Below are 24,459 nucleotides of genomic sequence, written 5' to 3' on the forward strand. Positions count from 1 at the left end.
ATCTGCATTGTTAAGATTTTTGTGGGGGGTGGGGTTCAGCTTTTGTGAGGTTCCAAATGTCATACTTTTTTTTTTTTGGAGGGGGTTTAGGAGTAGCTTGTGTTTGTTTAGCTCAGAATTAAGGGAGTGGAAGTCAGACTGAAGGTTGTTTTGAATAGTTGAATATGAGGCACTGGAGCTAAGAATAACCATGACACTTGCATAAAGAGTGATTGGAAAGTTTGGGAGATCAGAGAGTAGTTTTTTTAATAAAGATTGAAAACAACAGTGGCGTGAGGATGGATCTCTGGGGCACTCCTCTGGTATGGGGTAACGGAGATGATAGGGATGAGCCTATTTTGATTCTGAAATACCTGTTTGTTAAGAAATGTTGAAACCATGTGGCAAGTGTTGGGGCTAACCTGATTTCTTGGAGAGATTGAAGGAGCAGGAAGTGTTCAATAAAATCAAAAGCTTTGGCAAAGTCAGCAAAGCTCCTGAAAGGTTTCCTTTATCCACACTGAGAAGGATCTCATCTGTAAGTGACTACAGTGCAATCGTGCTCTGGACAGTCCAGAATCCATATGATTTAAGAGTGAGGAAGTGTTACTGTTGGATATAAGTGGACATTTGGTTGTAGATTAATTTTTCAAGTTTTTTCCCAAATGTAGGGAGGATGGAGATAAGGCATAAGTGGGAGGCATTTTCTGCCTGATGCTTGTTAGGAAGGGGTTTAACAAGAGCAGTTTTCTGTATGTCTGGCATTGTATTTTGAGTGAAAAAAAGATATAGTAAGGACGTTTTTGCAGAGAGAGAGATAAACCAAGGGAGTAGGTCATTTGCTCTATGGGGTGCATCCAGGGGTATGTTTTCTAGTAAGGGGCCAAGTTTGTTTTATGTAATTTTTTTGAATTATAAGAAGGGTGTTAAAAGGAGGGGAACTGAGTAAATTGGGGAAGTAGAGGTTAGCTTACTACGTAGGTTGCTGAATTCCTTGTGAAAGTCATAGGTGAGATTTGGACTTGAGAGGTCTGAATGCTGATGGGGTGGAGATGGGATCTCTGAATTTTCGGCCTGTGAGAAGATTTACTTCCTGCCAGAAATGTCTGGGTTTGCCTAATAGAGTAATTTGTTCATTTTTTAAATAGTTGATTTTGTATCTGCATATTGTTTGCTTAGATAGGCTAAGTAGAGAGGTAAAGCTAGTACGATTTTCTTGTGAGGAGTTTTGTCTCCATCAAGATCACACATTTTCCATACCCTTGAGCAGAGCTTTCAGCTCAGTGGTTAGCCAGGGTTTTTTGTATTTGAAAAAGAGATGTGTGAGAGGGAAGAATATTTCTTAACGTTGATGTAAGGTATGTGTAAGAGCTGCTGCAGCTGAGCTGGGGTTCTTTAAGTTGGTTATGGAAGATGAGTCAAAAGTTGCTAAGAATTTTTGAGGCTGTGTTGATGACGCATCTGTGTCTGAAGGTAACTAGTTGGGGGCAGCTCTGGTGACTAGTGGATTATTTGGAAGTTTATTGGGGAGTGGATCCTGAATTTGGGGTGGAAGAACAGATATGTTGGAAATGATGGGGAAGGTGGTTGTTATTGATTGGCAGATCCAGGAAAGACTGGTTGTTGATTCAGAGATTTGGCCAAGTAGTGTCATTGACTAACTGCATAAGGTTGAGATTGGATAAGAATTTGGCAATGTGATCTCTCAAGGGACCTATATAGCTTAGGTTAAGATTGCCTAGAATAACAGCTTTTATAGTTATGGACAGCTGATATGATGATAAGAATAAGGGATTTAAATTTTTTCAGAAGCATCAACTTGAAATTTTAAGTGTGCAGAATGGTTGAGTTTTTAATCTGATAGAGTTTCAGTGTTAATGTCTTCTTGTAAGGAGATGGCATGCACTCATGGCTGTATCTGGTTTCCTGTTTCAGATGAGATAGACAACTACCTCGTATCAGTGCTGACTGACATTCTTCATGCCCAGCGAGATCCTCTTGCCCTCTGCTTGTTGTTGCAGTTCTATGACAAAGATCTAGAGATGCAGGATAAGAAGGTGTTTCCAGTCATTTGGTGTTCACAGTTTTACAAATACTACAGTCTATGGATTCCACAACAAGTCAAAGAGCATTTGGTAAGTGCAAGTGGGCTGATGCTGCTTTAGTGCGTTCAGCAGTTTATAACACAAATACAAAAAACTATTAGTACTATCACCCAGTTTGATGTGTTATTGGTACTGTACTGTTGAAGGTCATTCCCTTTGTTTTTAATCCCTGCATTTCTTGCTTTCTCCATTTATGTGGACCAGCACTGGTAAAACTTGTTTGTAAATCTTGCATATTCTCCTTTCTCCAGTTCAGTTTCATTGCTCATCACACTGTCTGAAGATGTGCCTATATCTATTTCCCTTTTAAATCATATTTCTGTGAAGACCAAGCAGTTTGCTACTTTGAGCAAAATTGTGCATAATTATTTCACAGATGATATGCTACACATTTCATTTAGTTGCTAATGTATGTATGTTTTGATTTTTCAGTTTGAACAGATTGTAGCCGAGTCCCGTGAATCCTCTTCAGAACTTCCTGTCTGTGCACCATTTCCTTGTTTGCTAAAGAATGCCTATGAGAGAGGTGGACATACCATTCTAGAGGAGAAAGTTAAGGAGAACCTGAGGGAAGCTATTTCCAGTCTAAGCCTTGATATACTCCCTCTTGCTGCCAAGCACATTATGCTGTACATCAGAACGACCATCAACAATTTTAATAAAGTAAGCATACAGATTTATGTGCATGTTTAAACGATGTAGGTGATTATTTAAAAATCTTGTTTTTAAGTAAAGAACTGTACAGGCTAGCTGTGATGTGGTTTCACACTAATAACCATAGTACCTGACAGAGTACTAGCACATTCTTTTTACAGCATATATTGTCATTAGAGCTTAACTGCAAGTAACTGTGACCTCATGGAAAGCTTTCTGTTGGACAACCTTTAGCATCAAGACTGCCCACCTTGGTATTACTGTTTCTTTTTCCTCTCACTGTTGGTCAGATACTAGAACTAAGACTATCTGGACCTAGGCAGTTTGGCATCTGAAACTTTCCTAGACTCTCATTCACCATCCTTACCCTCAATGGCCCTGCATTCTGTTTTTCTTTCAAGATCTTGTTTATTGCTCAGCAGCCTTACTTCAGGAAATGGCCTCAAGCTTTTTCAGATTTGCATGTGAGAAATTTCTTTCTAATTTTTGGAGGTTCATACTTCTTCATGATCATTCTTCACAGATTTTTCCATTTCTTCATTCTAAGTCAGGTCTAATCTTTTCTTTTTTATTGACATTTGTCAGACTAATAATCTCTACGTAAGCCTCATCATGTTTATTGTGACCTTTTAGTTTGTCTTGCTCTGCCTTAATAGTGACAACTAGCTAGTTTTTTTGTTTAAAAAAAAGCTTTGTTGTTCAGGCTAGATAGTGATATTCTTGCTGTTCTTGTTCACAAGTATCACACAGTATGTTTTCTGATTTTTATCAAATTTGTCAGTGTAGAATTTATTGCCTTTACTGCTTCTAAAACATCCTTTGTTGCAAGATATTCATTATTGGCTAGTAATTGTTTACTGATTTTTTTATGGACATCAGAGGCTCAGGATTTAATAAGTGTAAGCAATGTGGGCACTCATTCCACTCTCTAAGGCAGGCACACATTATGTAATTTACTTTTGACATGTCACCTCAGCCTGGATTATATTTGTGACATTTTTGATTCTAGAACATTGAGAGATAGAATGAGCCATCTAGTTTTGAAGGGATTTACCAAGATAGGGTTTGATTCCAGTGGTGGTTTTCACCTCTGTGACCATCTTCACTGACTTTTCACCTCTATGACCATTTTCACTGACTACAGTTGTGTCAGCATCTTTAGAGTCTGTTAGATGCAAGGGTAAGGACAAGAGTAAAGATAATGACAAATTTCACAAACATCAGGAAGAAGGGCATGTATCTCTTTTTTTCCAGGGACTCTTTAACTCACACAAAGAAAGCAAGGATAGAAGACTCTGATAACTTCATGCATTGTCTTCTGGTGTTCCTAAATTACCAGGGAGTGTATAAAGAGTCAGTCTCCAGGACTTTTCCAGACAGTGCAGTTTTTATTCATTATTGGAAGAGGAGCTGAGGACGTTTATACTTTTAGGCCATTAACCACCAACTCTTTCCACTCAATTCACAGTCACTCAGTTATGTTAGCCCATGAGCTTATGATGAGGGCTGTTCTGAAGACACAGATGGAGATGGGTCTCTTCCCTTCATGCTTTGGTCCTAAGGTAGACAAGGGCACCCCTCATTTGTTGATGTCATCTCAGTGGGCTGTGTATCACAGCTGGTGCTGACAAGACTTTTTGGTACCCTTCAGATATCTCAATTGCTGTTGATATAACTGTGAAAGGCTGCCAGCCCAGCTAGATAGAATTTTGTAGATAATGTCATTGTAAATATTAATATAATCCACAGGCTGTTTGACAAATGTAAGAAAACTAAATGTAAGAAAAACTGTGTTATATGTTCTGAACTTCAGAAATGTAACCACAGTGCACCCTGTTGGACGAAAGCTGATAAAGTAAAGCATTTTATGACTGATCTCAAAGCTCGGAGACAGGATGTCTGGATGAAGGAATTCTTTCTATTGTCTTAGGACAAGAGTTAATTACTAGATTTTACATGTATAATGTCTTTTATTGATGTGGCTTCCTGACCAGGTGTAAGCTTACTAAGAACTGTAACTTTAGAGTTTCTGGTAGCCTGGGAACCAGAGAAGTGTCAAGAATGACGTAATCTAAAATGAGTCAGCAGTGATATATTATCAATTTAAGAGATTTCAGAGAGAAAGAGATAGCATTTTGCATTTGTCTTCAGAACTAACATCACCAGCACTCTGCCTTTGGTCTATATGTATGTAAGTTATTTAGAACATTGTTTCTCTTAGAAATAGATAGAAAATAGTAAGATTAGACTAGCTGTTTTCTATATTTATGTCAGACTATCGTACAGTATTGTTTTAAAGTTCCTGTGTCTGAACTCTTGACTAGCACTTTGTTGAATTGAGGAGATTTGTCTTGTGTTTTTATTATTTATTATTAAATATTTTAAACCTTTCAACTGTGGCTGTTTTGTGTAGAGATAACTTAACCTCTGGAGTATTTGCATGTATTTATTGATACTCTACTAAGCCATTCCAATAGCCTTAAAAGTTCTGGTCACAGTTACTAATTGGATAACAGTATTATTACACAGCGAAATTGGTCACCCTTTGGGAAGGGCCTTATAGTAGCTGATAAGTAGGGGTTCTGGTGGCAGTGGATTACTACCTTATAGCCCTGGCAGAAGGGACATACCTGTTGAGCCTGTGCCAGCCTTCCCCAGGAGTGTCTGCGTGTTTGTATATAAATCATATCTCGAAGTGTGTGTGTGTGTGTGTGTGTGTGTGTGTGTGTGTGTGTGTGTGTGTGTCAACTACTTGGGCAAAGACACGAAGCACTGGTTGGACAGAGGGAGTGCTGGGAGGACTTGGCTTGGAACCCTGGCTAAGGACTCCACTCTATAGTTGTGGCAGTGGGGAGTCTTATTGGGGATCTGGAGAGAAAGGGAGAAACCAACCACAGGCTGACTGTGATCTCTGTGTGCTCTTAAGGGAAATTGTACTTTACTATGTGTGTACTTGTTATCCTCCCAATGTGCACGCCCATCACTGGTGTTTGTAGTGAGGATTGAGACTCCTTGATTACTGGGCCAGTGCACAAGCATCACGATAACCATCAGCTTTGATAGCGATTTCGGCCCTGGGATCACAGCCCTCGCTTTCTCTGCCTTTCATGTCAACCATGGTGTTAAAGTTAGTGACTCAGGCACTGCTGCTGTCATCAGAAAGTATCATTACAACCTGCAGGGCCCGATTTTTATGACCCGTGTTGGCACCAATGCCAGTGATGCCATTGCAGGTGTTCAGTGCTTTGGCCATTGAGCCCTTGAGTCTAAGGTAGTCTGTGCTGTGCTTAGCCCCATTGATGTCTTTGGCATCAACACTTGAAGTTGGACTTTTGGTGTAGAGCCCGACGGTGGTGTTGAATGTCTGACTCAAGCATTTGGAGTCACCTCCCTCAAACACAAGCCCTGCTTTACATTGACTTCCATATTGCAGACTGTTCTGCATCTTCTGCCCTCGGAACCTTTTTATGTGTTGGTCTTCGCATAGGGGATAAAGCTTGGAATGTGGCCTTGGTGCCCCAAGCTCACTTATATGACAGAGCTGGCAATGGAGTATGGGCATACTCATTCCGGGGGGGGGGGGGCAGACTGAGACACACACAGGCACACAGTCCTAGTATTTTTCACAGGAGGTGTGGAGATGCATTTCTTGGGGGTGGTTATTAAGCTCATCAAGCCACTGCTTGCTGGTAGCTCTCAGTGAGGATTTGGGGAAATGTGCATTCAGATGGGAAAGACACTGTGGACCTTCTTAGTGATATGGATCACATGTCTCCCTGCCAGGGGAGGGATTAGAACTGTAAAAATCACCTTCATTTCCCAAATACCAGAGAGGGCATAATGTGCACTCATGGCTGTCTGAATCACATCCCCCATCCCCCGGCCCAGACAGCTCTCATTTCGATCCTGGGTGAGATTCACAGGTAAGGTAGTGAATGGACTGTACCCAGTTGGGGGGAGATGATTAATGGTTAGCAGGCAGGTTAGCAGGCATGGAGGTGAAAATGAAACTAGAAAAAAATGTGTTGGCCTTGACCTGAGATACTTTCCATCTTCTTCAACTTCTCTTCTTACTTTTGTAATACTTTTATTAAATTATCAGTTAAGACATAGGCAAACATACAATCTGAAGTAGGCAGACTTCATTCGTCTGCAACCTGTGGGTATCGGATCCGATCTCGGATCCGAGCCGGCAATTCAAAAGCTTAGGCTCCGAGCTCCTAGCTCCTCCCTCTTACCCATAACCCCTTGCCAAGCCCTGACTGACCTCAGATTTCGTTTGCCGCTTTTCAAGAAGCAACGGAATTCTAGAGCTCCTGGCGTGGTTTGAGATAAGTGTAGTTTTTCTGACAGGAAAATTGTTGAAATTCTCTATTTTTGTTATTAATATAGTTAGAGTTGTGTGTGGTTAAGGCTTTCCTCCCTCTTTAGTTAATTTTTCTCGGGTTTTCGTAGTTTGTTTGTGTGTGTGTGTGTTTAGGCCTTAGGTGTAATGTCTGAAGCCCCTAAGGCTGTTTTTCGAAATGTGCGAGTGTGGCCATAAGCTGTCCCCAGCAGATGGCCACACTCGTCAGGTCATCTTGGGGTTGAACACCTGTCTTCTGGTTGTACCATTTGTGCAGGGTTCAACCCCCGGGCTTTAAGGGAACGGAGGTCGAAGTTGGTGCTGGCGGGTCTTTTACCCCCAGATACTGCTTCGGCCTCTGCACCCACCAGTCAGCAACCTGTTGCTGTGAGTTCTCCCCCTCCGGCTGGGACTCAACCTCCCTTAAAGTTGCCGGAGGGGAAGGATTCTTCTAGGGAGAGACAGAAGGAGAGGCACAGGGAGAGGCACCGCAAGAGGAGAGCCGAAACTTCCAGTTCGGCTCCTCCATCTAAGCGGGCCTCCCCTGTGCCTTCTAGCCTTCCTCCTCCTCGGCTCCACTCCCCTCGGTTCTCTCCTGGACCCGAGGAGGAGGAGGCTAGCCCTTCCAGGAGGTCACCGAGACGGCTCTCTAGGTCCGCTTCGGTGGCCTCCTCTAGATCGACCTTTTCAATGAGCGAAGCTGATATGGACCGGATGATGAGGAAATTCATCCAGGCCCAAATGCAAATGGGAGTGCTCCTAGCCCCCAACCGGGAGGGCTTGACCCCTTTTCGCCCCTTAGCTCCTTCTCCGACCCATACCACGGGTTCGAGCTATCGGCGCCGTGCAGATTTGGATCCGGGGTGGGTCGGATCCGATAGGTCGGCGCACCTCGGATCCGTCCCATCCCTTGAGTGCTTGGTGCCGGACCCGACCTCTCGGAGCCGAGGGCGAGCCTCGGATCGAGGGAGCTGGTGTGTCTTCGGCTCCGTCCAGGTCGGAGCACACTGGTCTCGGATCCGATGGTTTCGCTCCGACTCCGATCCGCACGCCGGATCCGAGTGGGGTCGGCTCGGGCTTAGAGAAGCTGGCTCCCCTCGGCTTTCAACGCGTTATGGAAAGGGCACTGTCGAGGACATCCGGACCCCGGTCCCTGCCACGGCTCCATCCCGCACTCCATTGCAGTTGGGCCAGGCCCCACCAGCCGGTCCCAGGGACAGCCCGCCTCGATGTCCCAAGTGGTTCCCTTGGAACATCCATCTGCTGAAGAGTACTCCTCAGACAGCCCCCGATGAAGTACCTCGAAGCGCAAGTGCAAGAGGAGGCACATGGACTCCCCTGAATCCGTCACTGAAGACACGGACTTGGATGAAGGGAAGGCTCCCTAGGTCACCCCTGAGGACGTCTCATTTGGAGACATCATGGAGATGTTAAGGATCAGGGGGTGGTCTGCCCCAAGGCTTCTTCGGACGAGTCTGTGTTCTTGGAGGCATTCGAGGCGGCCCTTCTACCTCTTGGGTGTCCCCTCCTGCTGACCCCTGGTAGATCTTATATCTATCAGGGCGTGGAAGGATCCGGACACCATTGAGCCTATTCCTAAGCGCCGGACCGCATTCTTTCTCCCCCATCAGACCGCACCCACTGGAGTAAGGGTCCCCCAGTAGATGCCATGATGATGGCTGCAGCCACGAAGAGGGAATTGGCCCAGGAGAGTCCCTCCGTCCATCCTCCGGGCAAGGAGTCCCGTTCGATGGATCGCATTGGGAAGCGAGTTTTAGTTCAACGACCTTCTCCTTGAGAGCTGAACTATATGGCACATGTCATTAGGATGCAGCGAGATCTGATTAAAGAATACGCTGCATCTCCCGGAGTCCATCTCGAGTGAGGATAAACAGGTTTACTCCACCCGAATGGCCACTCTCAGATCTGTATCCAATACATCTATGCGGCTGCTGTCTCATGCTACTGAGGGAGCCGCTAGAGCCAGCGGAGCAGGCCTTGTCATGAGGCGACAGGCCTGGCTCCGCCATTGTGATTTTGCTGAGCCCTTCAAGGCGACCTTCGCGAATGCCCTTTCGATGGTTCTGCCTTGTTTGGCAAGACCGTTCGAGACATTAGTCCAGAGCGAAAAGGACGGAAGACGCTGTCTGCCGTCGAGTCCGCTTCTCAGCTCCCCAGAGGTCTTTCTCTAAGAACCAAAAGGGACAGAAGAAGATGTGGTTCGAAGTCGCAGCAGTCCCAACCTGCTCCGGATAACCAGTCCTTCCGTGGCAGAGGAGGACGGGGAGGTCGTCGTGCCAGAGGCAGGGGGGCTCCTGGCAATTTTGGGTCCAGAGAACCCTTCTCTGAGAGACCCACGCAGCAGCCCTGAAGGGTTGCCCGGCTGTCCGTCTCTGGAGGCAGTCGGGGCGGTTTTCGATGCACCTGACTTCTTGGGAGTCCATAACAACAGACAGTTGGGTGCTTCGTCTTATATCCAGAGGATATTCAATACCCCTAATCAAGATTCCCAAATCTCGCAGCCTCCCAGATGTTCCACCCGACCAAAGGGAGGCGGCAGCTATCGAAATCGAGCAGCTGCTAGGAAAAGAGCCATCCAGCGTCCCCAGATCAAGCCGGATTAGGGTTTTACTCCAGGTTCTTTTGGTGCCAAAGAAGACGGTGGACTTAAGACCAGTTTTAGACCTTTCCCTGTTGAACCTGTCAGTAACCAAGCAAAAGTTCCGGATGGTCACCCTGCAATCTATACTCCCCCTTTTGAGGGAGAACGACTGGATGTGTTCCATAGACCTCAAGGATGCGTACTACCACATTCGGATGGACAGACGATCCAGGAGGTTTCTTCGCTTCCGGCTGGGAGCCAGTCATTATCAGTTCAGGGTCCTCCCCTTTGGTCTCACCTCAGCCCCCAGGGTGTTTACCAAGGTGTTAGCGGTGGTAGCGGCCCACCTGAGGCTCCAGGGATTACAGGTCTTTCCGTACCTGGACGACTGGCTCCTGACGGCATCATCAAGGCATCTTCTGTGCTCAGCCAGGGATTACTTCCTTCAACTAGCACCAAGGCTGGGCATCACGATCAACTGGGAGAAATCTTTTCTGAATCCAACTCAAATTATAGATTTCATAGTAGGAGATTAGACACCAGATCAATGCGAGCCTTCCTCACCCCAGACCGTATCGTCAGCCTGAGGTGTCATGTGACAGCAATCCTTCAACCATCTCCGACTGCAGCTTCGGTCCTGAGGGCCCTAGGTTCTATGGCAGCAGCTATCCCGCTTCTAATTCATGCCCGTTTACGCATGCGGGTTCTTCAATGGACCCTTCAAGTTCAGTGGTCTCCTCTTTATTCGTCTCTAAACGCTCCGATTGCGGTCAGCAGAGCGTGCAGGGACTCCCTTCTGTGGTGGCTTCTTTCTCCGGAGCCCCTAGCAGGAAGACCTTTTGCGCTGCATTTCCGCGAGCCACAGTGACCACGGACGCTTCTTGCCTCGGGTGGGGGGGGCATTCTGCGGGAAAGATTGTCCAAGGCACGTGGAATCCCACAGAGACGTCATTGCATATAAATGTCCTGGAAATGAGGGCGGTGCTCCTAGCGTTGCAAGCACTTCACCACATTCTTCCTACAGGGACTATTGCGATTCAGACAGACAACATGTCCGTAGTCTGGTATATCAACAAGCAGGAGGAACCAGGTCTTACCCCTTTGTCGAGAGGCCATGAGAGTCTGGGAATGGGCAATTTCCACCAAACGCTTTCTGATAGCAACGCACATTCCGGGAAAGTCCAACATCCTTGCGGACAAGCTCAGTCGCACCATCCTTTCTCCACACGAGTGGTCCCTCAATCTTCAAGTAGCGAAGAAGATTTTTGCCGTTTGGGGGCAACCCTGTTGCGATCTTTTTGCTTCTCCCTCAAACGCCAAATGCGACAATTTCTTCGCTCTGCTTCCCCACCAGGGAGTTCGAGGATGCTCTGGTGCATGCTTGGCCTCGGTCTCCTTTATGCCTACCCTCCACTTCCTCTGATGCAGAGGTTTCTGCAGAAAGCCAACAGTTTGGGGAGCAAAATGATTCTCATTGCCCCATTCTGGCCTCGACAACCTTGGTTCCCCTTCGTATGGTCTCACAAAATCAATCCACCATGGATTCTGGATCCAATTTCGGATCTCATCTCTCACCCTCTGGGAATGCCAGTTCCCAATCTGCGGACCCTGAAGTTGACAGCTTGGCTGCTCCAATTCCAACCTTAATTAGGACTCGGTATCTCTTCACCGGTCAAAGCCATTTTGGTGGCTGCTCATAAACCTTCCACCAGACAGGTTTATCGGAGTAAATGGAAGAGGTTCTCTATATGGGCAGGACAGAGAACTGTGGATCCTTTTTCAGCGCCTATCTCTGCGGTGCTAGATTTTCTAACAGACCTCTTTCATCAAGGGGCCAGTTCTTCCACGATTAAGGTACAATTGGCGGCTATCTCGCATTATCACATTGGCCAGGACACAGCTCCCCTTATGACAGCGAAATTATGCAAAACCTTTCTCAAAGGAGTTTTTTTAAGGCCTCCAGTCAAGGAGGTTGTACCACCTTGGGACTTGTCTTTAGTCCTGCAGGCCCTTACTGCTCCTCGGTTCGAGCCTGCAGCTTCTGCTGATTTAAAATACCTTTCCTGGAAGACTGCCTTTCTGGTAGCTATCACTTCAGCCAGAAGGGTGTCTGAGCTTCAGGCTCTATGTGTCAAACCGCCTTATCTTTCTTTCTTCCCTGATAGGGTGTGCCTCAGGACCAATCCATCTTTTCTTCCGAAGGTCTCTTCTGAATCCAATATTAACCAGTCAATCAATCTGCCTGTCTTTTTTCCCAAGTATTCAAACAAAGGAGAATACAAATTGCATTCATTGGATGTTCATAGACAATTACGTTTTTATATTAACAGGACAGCTGACCACAGGAAATCAGATCAGCTGTTCGTCTCCTTTGCTAAATTTGCTCTGGGTAAGGCAGTGTCTAAAGTCACTCTATCTAAATGGATTGCTAATTGCATTCTGCAGGCATATGACACTTCAGGCAGACCTGCTCCTCAGAGGGTTACGGCTCATTCTACTAGGGCAGTTTCTACGTCAGCCGCCTTTAAGTCCCATGTTTCGTTGGATGATATCTGCTCGGCAGCTACTTGGGCCTCGCCTCATACTTTTATTTCTCATTACAAGGTGGATGTTGTTTCTAGAGGAAGAGCATCCTTTGGCTCAGCGGTGCTCGAACATCCTTCCATGACGGCCGCCCAAGATTCAGGTAGCTAGGGACTCTGTCCCACAGGTTGCAGACGAATGAAGTCTGCCTACTTCAGATTTAGATGTTATGTACTCACCATAACGTTCCATCTGAGTAGGTGACTTCATTCGGATGCAACATCCCTCCATCCCCCTGACCTTTATAGAGCGAGTATTTATGCTGTTTTAGTATACTGTGGTCAGTATTTTGAGGCAAACTCAATCTGAGGTCAGTCAGGGCTTGGCAAGGGGTTATGGGTAAGAGGGAGGAGCTAGGAGCTCGGAGCCTAAGCTTTTGAATTGCCGGCTCGGATCCGAGATCGGATCCGATACCCACAGGTTGCATCCGAATGAAGTCACCTACTCAGATGGAACGTTATGGTGAGTACATAACTTCTAATTAATGTAAAAGAAAACAAACCATATTAACACATAACTGAATCACCTAGAGCTGTATTTTGCACCTTCAAGTGGCAAGCCCTGCCACAGCACATAATTTGTGATCTGTGTTCTCCTGTCTTGAGGATGCTGTGCACCATAGTAGATGCCCAAAGCAGTTGGTCTGTGCAACTCTTCCCTCTATAGGGCACCACGTAGAGTCTGTGCTGCTGCCCACAGCTACATTCATTGGCGAGTCTTTGAGATGGAAACATTCAGCATGTTTTTCTGAAGTGAGAAGAACCCACAGAGATACAGGGAGAACATGCGAACTCCAAACCAGTATTGTCCAGAGTTCAGGATTGAATTTTGTACCTTGTGCATGGGAGCCGAAGACCTTAACCATGATGCCTGCTGGGATAATGTCTTTTAATAGGATTATCTGAAAGGCACAAGCCAGAGATAGTATTTTGTTTTCTGGAATAAAAGCCCTCTTGTGTTCATCTAGCAATTCAACCAGAATCACTACTTTCGTTGATGGAATCAGGATTAACTTGGGAGAGACAGACATCCATTCTTTGAAAGCATGCTAGGTGAACTTCAAGGCCTTCCGAATCTTCTGTATGGAGTTCATCTGAATCGGTCATCCCCAGCAAGGATAAATGTGGATGCTCTCTGGCCTGCAAAAGGCAGAGTAAGGAAATGACTCTCAAAAACAAAATAGGAAAGCTTGAAAAAAACATCTACTGATTGCCCTCATTTCACCTTTGTGACATTTAAAATGAAAACATATGACCCAATAGCTGAGTATGCACTAAAAAAGATGCCCAGGGGGCATCCACAATTGTGGGCAGTACAGAAGTGTCAAACTCCTGTCACATTGCATGAACGTTCTGGAGTGGGTGATTGATAAACAGATAATGCAAAGCAGTAGAAAATAAGATGAGGGGTGAGCAGTTTGGATTCAGATCAAGATGCAGCACAACTGACCTGATGTTTTGCAGTCAGACATATAGTTGAGAAGAAGCTAAAGATGTGGAAAGAGCCCAACTGGGCATTCCTGGACTTGAAGAAAGCGTATGACAAGGTGCCAAGAAAGCTGTTTTGGACAGTACTGCAGTGGTTAAAAGTCTCAGAAACATTGGTAGAATTAGTGCAGGCTATGTGCAAGGACCTAATGACTCAAGTATAAACAGTGTTTGGTCTCACAGAGGGGGTTCCCAGTGGGATTGGGTATACATCAGGGTTCAGCTCTGAGCACTTTGATGTTCATTACTGGTGATGGACTACATTAGCAAACCAGTCGAAGGGGAAAGATCAACAGAGTTGCTGTATGCAGACAATGTGACATTACAGGCAGACTCTGAGCAAGAACTTCAGCAAAGGATAGGGGTATGGAATACAAAACTGAAGGCACGTAGGAGGAAACTAAGTACAGATAAGACTGGCAATGGCAGTAAATTAGGGAAATCAGAAGAAGCTAAGAACTGAGCTAGAAAGGAAGGTAGTGGAACAGGCTAATAGCTTCAAGTATCAGGGAGGAGGGATTGAGAAGTGAAGTCTGAATGAAGGTGAAAGTTAGAATCAGAGAGGCTGCAGCCAACTGGCATAGAGTGTCAGATATAGTGTATGACAGAAGAATGCCAAAGAAACTGAAAAGTAAGGTGACAAAACAGTGGTGGAACCAGTACTACTGTATGGTACAAAAACCTTGGCAGTAAAAGCAGAACAGAGGAGTAAGCTAGAGGTGATGGAAATGAAGTGCCTCAGATGGTTGGTAGGATGCACACTGTAGGACAGAGGAAGAAATGAGGCCATAACAGCAGAAGCCAAAGTAGCTTCAACTGCAGAGAAGATCAAAGAGATTACAGTGGTTTGGGCACATGTACAGAAAAGCAGAAGACAGTCTGCTGAAGAAGATTTGGGGCAGCTAGGAAAAAGGTAAGGGGAAACGATAGCATTCAGCAAAGAGGCGGATGGATAGTGTGAGAGAAGATCTGTGACATTCACGCATGAATGTTGAATAAGGCAGGAATGTAGCATTGAACTGACACCCTGATCCCACGTAGAAAATGGGAAAAAGGGGGTTGATGATGATTACCATGTTTACAGTTATATACATATTATATATGTTCTTTTTTATAACTACCACCAGTCCAACATTACATAAATTACTGAATTCCTGACATACCTTAAACCTCACATTTCCTCGTGAGCATTATTCTGCATGTATTGTTCCCACAATTTCCATTTATTTCTATGCAATTTGCTCCTTTCCTTGTCTAAAGATCCCACTTCTAGTTATTTAGTCTCTGTTACAGTATACAGTATTCAGTACTTAGTATACAGTTGGTTTAGACTTTATTTCCATTTCTAATAATTGTTTTTTTGGCATCTACTAGAATTAAGTGTAACATGGCCTGACTATGTCTATGCAATTCAGATCATGTGTCCTAGCTCAAAAGAATCCTTTCCCATTTGCCCAGCCAATATTTATGTCCGAGTACTATGTAGGGAATGTTTAAAATCTACCAAGGCATTATACTCCCAAAACATATATTCCCAGTTACCTCTTTCTTTCCCATCACATCTCCATTTACCATCTACCTGAAGAAAAGTTCTTTGTGAAGTCTGCTTGGAATATAAAATACCTATGCAAACACTTCCAAGCAAAAATCTCAAATCTTCTAGACTTTATTGCATACTTGGGAGCCATATATATGCCCTCCCATTGTTCCCTTGTAAATCGTTTATCCAATCTCTGTTCTCAATCTTTTCTAACCTCCTCTGACTTAGGATTCTCCTATACCTTTCTCTTTGCCTATGCTCTGATATCAGAACATGATAGTTTAATAGTATAACACTTTAATATATTAATTGCAAGGCAAGCTTCGAACCTTTAAACCTGAAAACTTACTGCTCGAATCCACCTGACCACGAACAGTATTTCACATTTACAGGTTGTGATATTCTTGAATATATTTAGAGGTTTTAAGAAGGACTTAAGAAATTCATATAATAATCAGAAATAACAATTTTACTAACATCACCAATTAGCCAGTAGTGAGCTTCCTTCCTTAGCACAAGAAAACCAGCAAACAAGTTTTAGAAGAGTATAGATGGAATTTAATGGCTCATCATTGGTTGATGGTCAGCGTATTACAAGCAGGGATGACGACATTTACCCAGTCACTAAATACCCTCATTTTAGAATACAAAGACACACTTAGGCTGACTAAAGGATATTCCTCTCACCAATGATAACCTTTTATCGAATAATTTGGCCATTAACAAGTACTGTGGTCTGATACTGATTCTTCTTGACATTGATATTCAAGTACTAAGGTATTCTAATGTAAGTTTTCATAACGTTTCAGTTGTATAAATACGAGGTCATTTTACTGAAGGTTTTACAGCACTCATCTGACTGTTAAGTATGACCAAATAAAGAATCCTGCTACTATGAAGAATAGCTTGCTGCCTGTTTTTTGATAACCATTAAAAGGTTGTGGATAACGAGATAAAGTGAATAATTCGAACTTTTGCTTGGTGTTTCAGCTTTAGCACGAATAGCTTCAGCACTCCTCTTGTAATTCAGTAGATTAGTTGTGACCTTGACAAGGGACCGGTTCCACCTCCGAAAGGTTTAAGCTAGCTAAACTTTAAGGTGCCCTCAGTGCTTAATATTCTCAATGTGTGGTAGGGAAGGCAGTCCAAATGTATTCTTGGCCTTGTCCCATTTTATTACCTTCTCTCTCTAGTTATTTAATTCAAATAACTTGTCTCCTTGCCAGTTTTCTGCAGTAAATTCCAGACTCCACTTGCCTGTTCTCTGTATCCGTACTTGCAGTCATCCTTATTGGTAAAATCTCCTTTCTCCATTCTTGTGTTGGTTTACTTCTTAGAATGCTTTTTCCTACTTTATGAATGTAATATTCTGTATGGCTGTTACTCTCCTTAAGGATTTGCATCCAAAATCCTCCTCTCTGCTTATTTATTAAATTTCCCGCCTGCTTCATCACCATCTCTTTCCACTTTAAATCATATCTTTCTGCTTGTGTTATGTGTATGAGCCTAAATTATAAAGCTCTAAAATATCTCTTCTAATCAGATAACCCTAATCCACCTTGTTCTATTGGCTGGATCAACTTACCCTTCTTAATTCTTGCCTTTTTCCCTCCCAGATAAATTCCTTCAACTCTTTATTAATTATTGTCCACAACTTCTCTGGTTGATAAAAATATCCCTGCCTGTATGTAAACCTAAAGGGACTAAAAACATTTCCACTGCTTGTATCTTGCTGCCCATATCCATAAACAAGAGCTTCTAGTTTCTCAGTTTTTGTATTATCTTTGGTTTAGTCTCTTCTCACGTATCCTTAGCTGCCATAACAGAAGTAGTTTTAAGCCATACTACTAATACTTCATCTTATCATATCCATTATATGTATGGGTACATAATTTATGGCTATTGCCTGTTTTATCTTCATGAATTTTATATCCCACAAAGACTTGAAACTGTCTTGAAATGCTCCACAATTCTAAGATGTCCTGTTCTGAATTTAACAGGTACGTAATAAAGTCAACTACAAATAAACCCAACTTTTCGTGATTGCCATACCAATTATTTATTTATTTTTTTAATTTCTCAGTACCTTATTTTCTTTGCCAGTGGCCCAAAATATAAATCAAGTTACAAAGGAGAAAGAGGACGCCCCTGCCTGGTTCCTCTGTTCAAGCACAACACAGTGGAGAGGAACCCTCCTACTTTAATTCTTGCCTGTGATCCTTTATATGTACTATTAATTAACCTTATTGTTTTATCACGGTATGCAAATGCTTCCATTGCCTTGCTCGTAAAATCCCAGCTTACTTTGTTGAATGCATTCTCTGCATCAAGAGCCAGCACCAGCAGTAGTATTTTCTTACATTCTGCTTCCCTCTGGATCATCATTGTTCTATTAATGTTGTCAAATCGATGTCACCCCCTCCACAAAACCACATTGGTCCGTATCTGTCAATTTTAGCAGTACTTTGCTATTCTTGTAGCTAGTATAGACATAGACACTTTGTAATCAAAGTCTGAAATTGGAATGAGTCTATATGTATCTGGGTTTAATTGGTCTTTACCATCTTTAGGTATTGCAATCACCAAAGCTTTCTTCCAAGATGTCGTTGCTTCCACTCCTTTTAAAAATACTGTTAAAGTAAAACCTTCTAGATCTTTATCACTTTCTTCCTTCCTAACTTCCAAACTTCGACAGGAATGCCATCTGTTCCTGGAAACTTTCCTGCAGGTTGATAATACATCACCTTTTTCATATCATCTCATCTCCTCCTGCTTTAACTTAATTATTGAGTCTCATCTGCCTCTAACTTTGGCATACTTAGTCTTCCATAAATATTTCTGTTTGTTCTCTTTTTTTTTTTATTTCCAAATTTCTTTGCTTTATACAAGTTTTCATAAAATTTCTGGAATATCTCTACTACTTCTAAAGGATCTCTTGTTATTTTTCTTGTTATAAGCTCCTTAAGTCTGGCAACAACCCTTTTTACTTTCTGTTGCCCAAGATAGTGTGGTAAAAGTTTTTGTGCTGTTGAAGTTATTATCAAAAAAAAAATAGTTGCTTAACAGCAGTCTTTATAAACTCATGCATATTGTCCAGATACTCCCTTATTTTCTCTTCAGCACTCCACAGTTGTCTCTTCTTGTTCTGTAAGATACCCTTTCTTAAATACTTTAACCTTTGTCAGCCCTCTAGATAATTCAAGTTACTCCTTACCCGTATGTCTTTATTTTATTTCGACCCTATTTTTAAACACAATTTTCATTTTATCCTACTCGCCAACTGTAACTTCTGAAGACATTTCTGTCTTGCCTAATAACGCTTGCTAATTTCCTCTTCCCATTCCTTAAATTCCTCAGTTTTTAATGAATAGGTGGGAAAGTGCCAATGTCTCATTCATTACTCTGCAGTTATGAATTTGTTTTATTGGTGCCTGATCTGAAATAGTTATTGGATATGTATGGAAGCTTTCAATTAAATGCACATGTTCCTGTGAAATATAATTTCTACCCAGTCTAGCCCAGGTATTGTACTTTGGGAATAATTTATAAATTTTCTCTTGAGTTTCTACTAGTAAATCCATGTCTTTCATAACAAATATTTTTGTAAATGTCTTCTGAAATCTACCCTCTTTTGTAACTTAAACTTATGGCTGGAACCAGCGACTATTTATTACAATGCTGAACTGTTTAGTTCATGTAGAATGGGGCTTGGAGATAGAATATTCAGTTAACTGTTGAGGAACATGCATCTAGTGTGTTCAGTAGTATATGAGTGCAGTATTTGCCATAAAACAAGGATATAACTATTGCTATAATTTATTTTCTACTTCTGTACTATTATATTGTAATTAATACTCTAAACTGTTTATTTTTTGTTTATTAGTGTTGTATTATAGCTGTGGTGGTGCAGCAGTAGCGTTGTTGCCTCACAGCAAGAGGTTCTCCCGTTCGATTCTCGGCTAGAGTGCTGGGAGTGCCTTCTGTGTGGAGTCTGCATGTCCTCCCCACGGTTGGGTGGGCATTCAAAAGACATGCATAAATGGGCGTGCCTTCGTGGAAGGTTGAACGTCGAGCTGGCACCTCGGCGTTTGTGAAAATCTACTGCCAGTCATTAGCGGACCGGATTTCCGTTGTGGCGACCCCTAACCAGGAAAAGCCGAAAGACAAACAGTGTTGTGGTATTTCACAGTTGTCTACTGTTCTCTAAACTGTGTATGTGAAGTTGTTCTATCTCCCTGTTCAGTCTTACAGATGGGTTCAGAGCCGATCCTTGGCTCCAAGTCGGCCTACTACAAAGCTCGAGGCACATTGAGTTACCCCAGATCTAGTTTGCCGCTGCAACAGATCGGAGGTTTCCAAGCACAGCTCGGGCCAGTATAGCTTTTTCTATAAAACTTTTTAAGTTTTCTCTTATATTAATAGTTATTGATAGTCATTGCTAGTTATAACTTAGATCCTTTATAGCTTTAAAGTTCTCTTTCTCCCTTTGGCCTTCGTTTTTTATAGGCCTTAGTATGCCTTCCCTTCTTGGTGTGCCTTATATAGATAATTAGTATAGTATTTTACAAGCATTTATAGATAGTTAAATTTGGTGTGAGTGTGTGTGTGTGTGTGTGTGTGTGTGTGTGTGTGTGTGTGTGTGTGTGTGTGTGTTTATACATTTATACAGCCCATTTATTCCTTTTAGGGGCTATTTACAGTTTATATTATAGTGTACTCTAAAATTGTAAAGTTTGTGTGTGTGTGTACTTTCTTGTTATATAACTCAAGTATTTTTGGTATAGTAGATAGTGTCATGGCTGACGAGGATAAAGACAAACATCCCAAGTTGGGCTTTAAAAAAATGTCCAAAGTGTGGACAAAAGATGTCAGTAACAGATAGTCACGTAAATTGTGTTTACTGTCTTGGAGCCTTGCACTTGCATTAGAGCTGCTCCGTTTGCCATTCGTTTTTTAGCAGAGTTTTACATGAGAGAAAAAGAAAACTCATTGATAGAGGACTTTTAAAATCTTCCTTTCAGGAAGGTTTGAGTGACCAGGATAAATCTAGCCAGTCTCCCAAGTCTTCAAAGTCTTCTAAGGCTTCTTCTACTGATGTGACAAAATCTAAAAAAAATGATGTCGGCTCCACAGCCTTCGGAGACTGTCCCCAGTCCTGGAACTGGTCTCTGAGGTATTAAAGTCCCCCATTCTCCAGTCGGTACCACCCTTCATACATTCATTGTGGTCCTCAATCAGCCTATCTGATTTGGATGTGGATCGTGTGGTGCAGAAGTTGCTACAGGCACCGACATATGCTAAATTTTTATCGGCACTGACCCAAATGGTTTCGGAACCAAAGACTGTTATGCCATCAACTTCTTTTCCTCCTCCGAGTCACACTGGTCCTTCAGAGCCGGAGGAGTTAGACCTGATGATTGCTGAGCATTTGGAGCCGACGCTTGCTCCACTGCCATCGGTTCCGTTTACTCAGACTTCCTCTGCGCCCATCGAGGAGTCTAGGAGCTGACACTCTCCATTTGGGTCCGGGGAGGATAGTTGGACTGACCTGTCGGTTCCAACTTTGCCTCTCGTGGCCCCGGCTCGGATGAGTTCGCCTCCTACCTCTGGTTCGGAGCCCACTGTTCCGGTGCCGAGGGATCAGTTGTTTCTTCGGATCTAGCAGCTCCTCATTGGAGCAGAGGTGCCTTTGAAGCTATGAGGAGAGTGATGTCCCCCAGGACATCTACAACTTCAGGTTCAACTACCTCCTCCCCAAAAGCGCCTGTGTCCACCTGTGCCTCACAGATCCCTTTGAAGCATAGAGACCCTGAGCCTCAGGAAGCTCCACTGGTTGGCCCCTGCTCTTCGGAGACCTCACCAGAAGTTCCCACTGATGAGGTTCCCAGGAAGCGAATTTGCAAGAGGAAGCACCTAGACTCCCCGCAGGAGTCTGTGATACTGACTTAGAGGAATCAGAAGGGTCCCCACGGTCCCCCTCTGAAGATATCTAATTTGCAGAAATATTACAAATCCTTAAGCAGAGGGGTGGCTAGAAGTCCACCAACTCTACTGAAGATGAGTCTGTTCTCCTGAAGGCTTTCGGGTCTCAACCGTCCACCTCTTGGGTGTCTCCACCCTTCGACGAGCTCATGGAGCTTGTCTCACAAACGGCGTGGGAGTCTCTGGGCACCATGGAGCCTATCCCTAGGAGGACCAATAAATTTATTTCTGCCCCTCAGGATAAGTCCTTTCTCATTAAGGGAGTGCCAGTTGATGCCATGGTGTGGCGGCAGCCACCAAAAAGGAGATGTCAGAAACTTCTTCCTCTATCCATCCTCCTAACAGAGACTCTGGGATCATGGATAGATACGGGAAGTGCATGTACAGTTCAGCGACTTTTGCCATGCTTTCACTGAACTATCTCACATTTTGCAAGACTGCAAAGAGACCTTCTAAAAGAGCTTGGAGATGCTTTTCAGGGTACAGTAGCTGCAGGAGCTTTAGACAAAGTTGCCTCCCAGCTTGCTACCCTCAATTCCATAGTGAACTCGTCCATTCGTCTCATCTCATATGCAGCTAGTAGAACGAGTAGGGCAGCAGGTACAGGAAATGCTGTTAAGAGGCACTCCTGGATGTGCTTGTTTTCCTTCGCGGCGCCCTTTACGTCATCCTTTGTCAACACCCCTTTTGATGACTCGTCCCTTTTCGGGCCCAAAGTTAAGGAAACTTTAACCAGGTGTGAGCAGGAAGGAAAGACTCTGCCATCGGAGTCCGTTTTTCCACCCCTACTAAACCCTACCCCAAGGGTCAAAAGAGAGGAAAGATGTGGTTCCGGAAAGCCCAAGGAGCCTTAAAAAACTAGATTGAGGGATTGTTTGCAAAATACAATAATATTGCAGTTTTTAGAATTTAGTTTAGCCCATTTTCTGTGCCCCAGTTATTGACATTTGTAAGTTCAAGTCGTAGATTCTGCATGTCAGGAGAGGATTCGCAGACCGTACCAAGTTTAAAATCATCTGCAAACCTGAGTAAAGGAGATCCTGTTTTTTTCATTTGAAGATTAGTGAAATATATGCTGAATAGTAGAGGACCAGGTATGGATCCCAGACAGACTACACTGGTTACCATTTGGACACACGTGGTGAACCCCTCTCCAGGGGCAGAGGAGGGGGCAATAATGGAAGATGCCGCCCTCACTGCAGAGGGGGTCCGCAAAACCAGGGAGATAGAGACCAGTTCTTTGGGAAGTCCTACCAGCGCTCCTGAAAGGAGGCCCGACTGTCCTGCTTTGGAGGCAGTCGGGGGTCGCTTATCTTTGTATCCAGATCCCTGGCTCAAAATAACAAATGACAACTGTGTACAAAGTATAGTTTCCAGAGGATATTTCATTCCCTTCACCATTCTCCCTCCACTGACAACAAAAATCCCGGATGTTCCACCCAGTTACAGGGAACAAGCAACAGTAGAGGCCCAAACGTTGCTAAGAAAAAGAGTCATCCATACAGTCCCAGCAGACCAGACAGGATCCGGAACTTACTTAAGATTCTTTTTAGTTCCAAAAGACGGGACTGGAGACATATTTTGGACCTCAGCAGACTAAACAGATCTGTCAAGAAAGAGAAATTCCGGATGGTCACGCTTCAGTCAACAGTTCCCCTCTTAGGGAAAGACAATTGGATGTGCTCGATTGATCTCCAGGATGTGTACTACCATATAAAAATGGCAATACCATCTAGGGATCATCTGCGCTTCCGGCTGGGATCCAATCATTACCAGTTTCAAGCCCTGCCCTGTGGTCTCACTACAGCCCCCAGAGTGTTCACCAAATGTATGGCAGTGGTCACAGCTCACCTGAGGCGTTTAAGATTCCAGGTGTTTCCGTACCTAGATGATTGACTTCTCACTGCCACCACCAGGCATCAGCTAATACAAGCCAGGCACACCACTCTTACTCTTAGCAATCAACTGGGCATTACCATAAATTCAGAAAAATCTGCCTTGTCGCCATCGCAACATATCGTTTTTATCAGAGCAGAATTGGACACCACCACCACCACTTTAAAACTTCCAGCAGAAAGAATTTTACTACTTTGTCAGCAAGCCCAGCACATCATATCCAGAGACAAGGCTCCAGCATCAGAAGTGCTAAAGTTGTTAGGCATGACGGCAGCTGCAATAATAGCGATACCGCTGGGTCGCATGCACATGCGGATTCTACAATGGCTGTTGTTCACTCAATGGTCTTATCAAGAGCTCCCAATGTCTCATCTCATTATTGTAACAAACACTTGCAAAAAGAATCTTCAGTCGTGGTTGACCTCTCTTCAAGTAACGATAGGTCGTTTTTTTTATCCTACCCTCACCATCAGCCACAGTGACCACAGACGCTTCCCTGATGGGGGAGGGGCATTTTCAGGTGAGAACAGCCCAAGGCACATGGACCAAACAAGAGACACATCTACATATCAATATCCTGGAGATGAGAGCATTACTTTTGGCGTTGCAGTACTTTCAGGACTCTCTCCCTCTGGGGACAATTAGGATTCAGACGGACAACATGTCAGTGGTCTGGTACTTGAACAGACAAGGAGGAACCAGGTTCTATCCCCTTTGTTGAGAAGCCCTAAGAGTGTGGCAGTGGGCTTACATCCACCTAGCGCTTTCTGATAGCAACGCACATCCCGGGGAAATCTAACGTGATTGCAGACAAACTGAGCAGGGCAATTTTGTTGCCTCATGAGTGGTCCCTCAAAAAAGAGATAGCGGAGAGAATATTATGCAGATGGGGCCAGCCTTGCTGCGATCTTTTTGCTTCCCACATGAACACAAAATGCAGAAGCTACTTTGCCCTGATTCCTCCTCCAGGAGATTCCCCAAGGGATGCACTCGTACACGATTGGCCTTCAGGTCTCCTCTATGCATTCCCACCAATTCCTTTGATACCCAAAGTACTACAGAAAGCAAAAGCCCTGGGAAGGGCCATCATTCTAATAGCCCCTCACTGGCCCCTTCAGATTTGGTTCTTCTTCCTTCGACTTCATCTGTTGGAAGAGCCTTGGATTCTGGACCCAGTTCCAGACCTTCTGACGCATTCGTTGGGGGTTCTTCATTTTATTTTATTTTTTATTTATTTTACATTTGTTTACCAGGAAAGTCCGACTGGAACAAGGTCCATTTACAGC

The 24,459-nt window shown here is 43.9% G+C and overlaps 1 protein-coding gene across 1 annotated transcript in view; it reads left to right on the forward strand.

The window, feature by feature from the left end:
- Window positions 1-24,459, forward strand: part of URB1 (URB1 ribosome biogenesis homolog) — a 1,941,236-nt gene that overhangs the window by 993,369 nt on the left and 923,408 nt on the right. The window contains exons 19-20 of the mRNA XM_044071429.1: window positions 1,915-2,114; window positions 2,517-2,747. Coding sequence (XP_043927364.1) covers window positions 1,915-2,114; window positions 2,517-2,747 — 431 coding nt within the window. The remainder of the gene's footprint in view (window positions 1-1,914; window positions 2,115-2,516; window positions 2,748-24,459) is intronic.

Source organism: Protopterus annectens, chromosome 5.part0 (genome assembly GCF_019279795.1).
Source record: "Protopterus annectens isolate FY-2018-M chromosome 5.part0, PAN1.0, whole genome shotgun sequence".
NCBI lineage: Eukaryota > Metazoa > Chordata > Ceratodontiformes > Protopteridae > Protopterus > Protopterus annectens.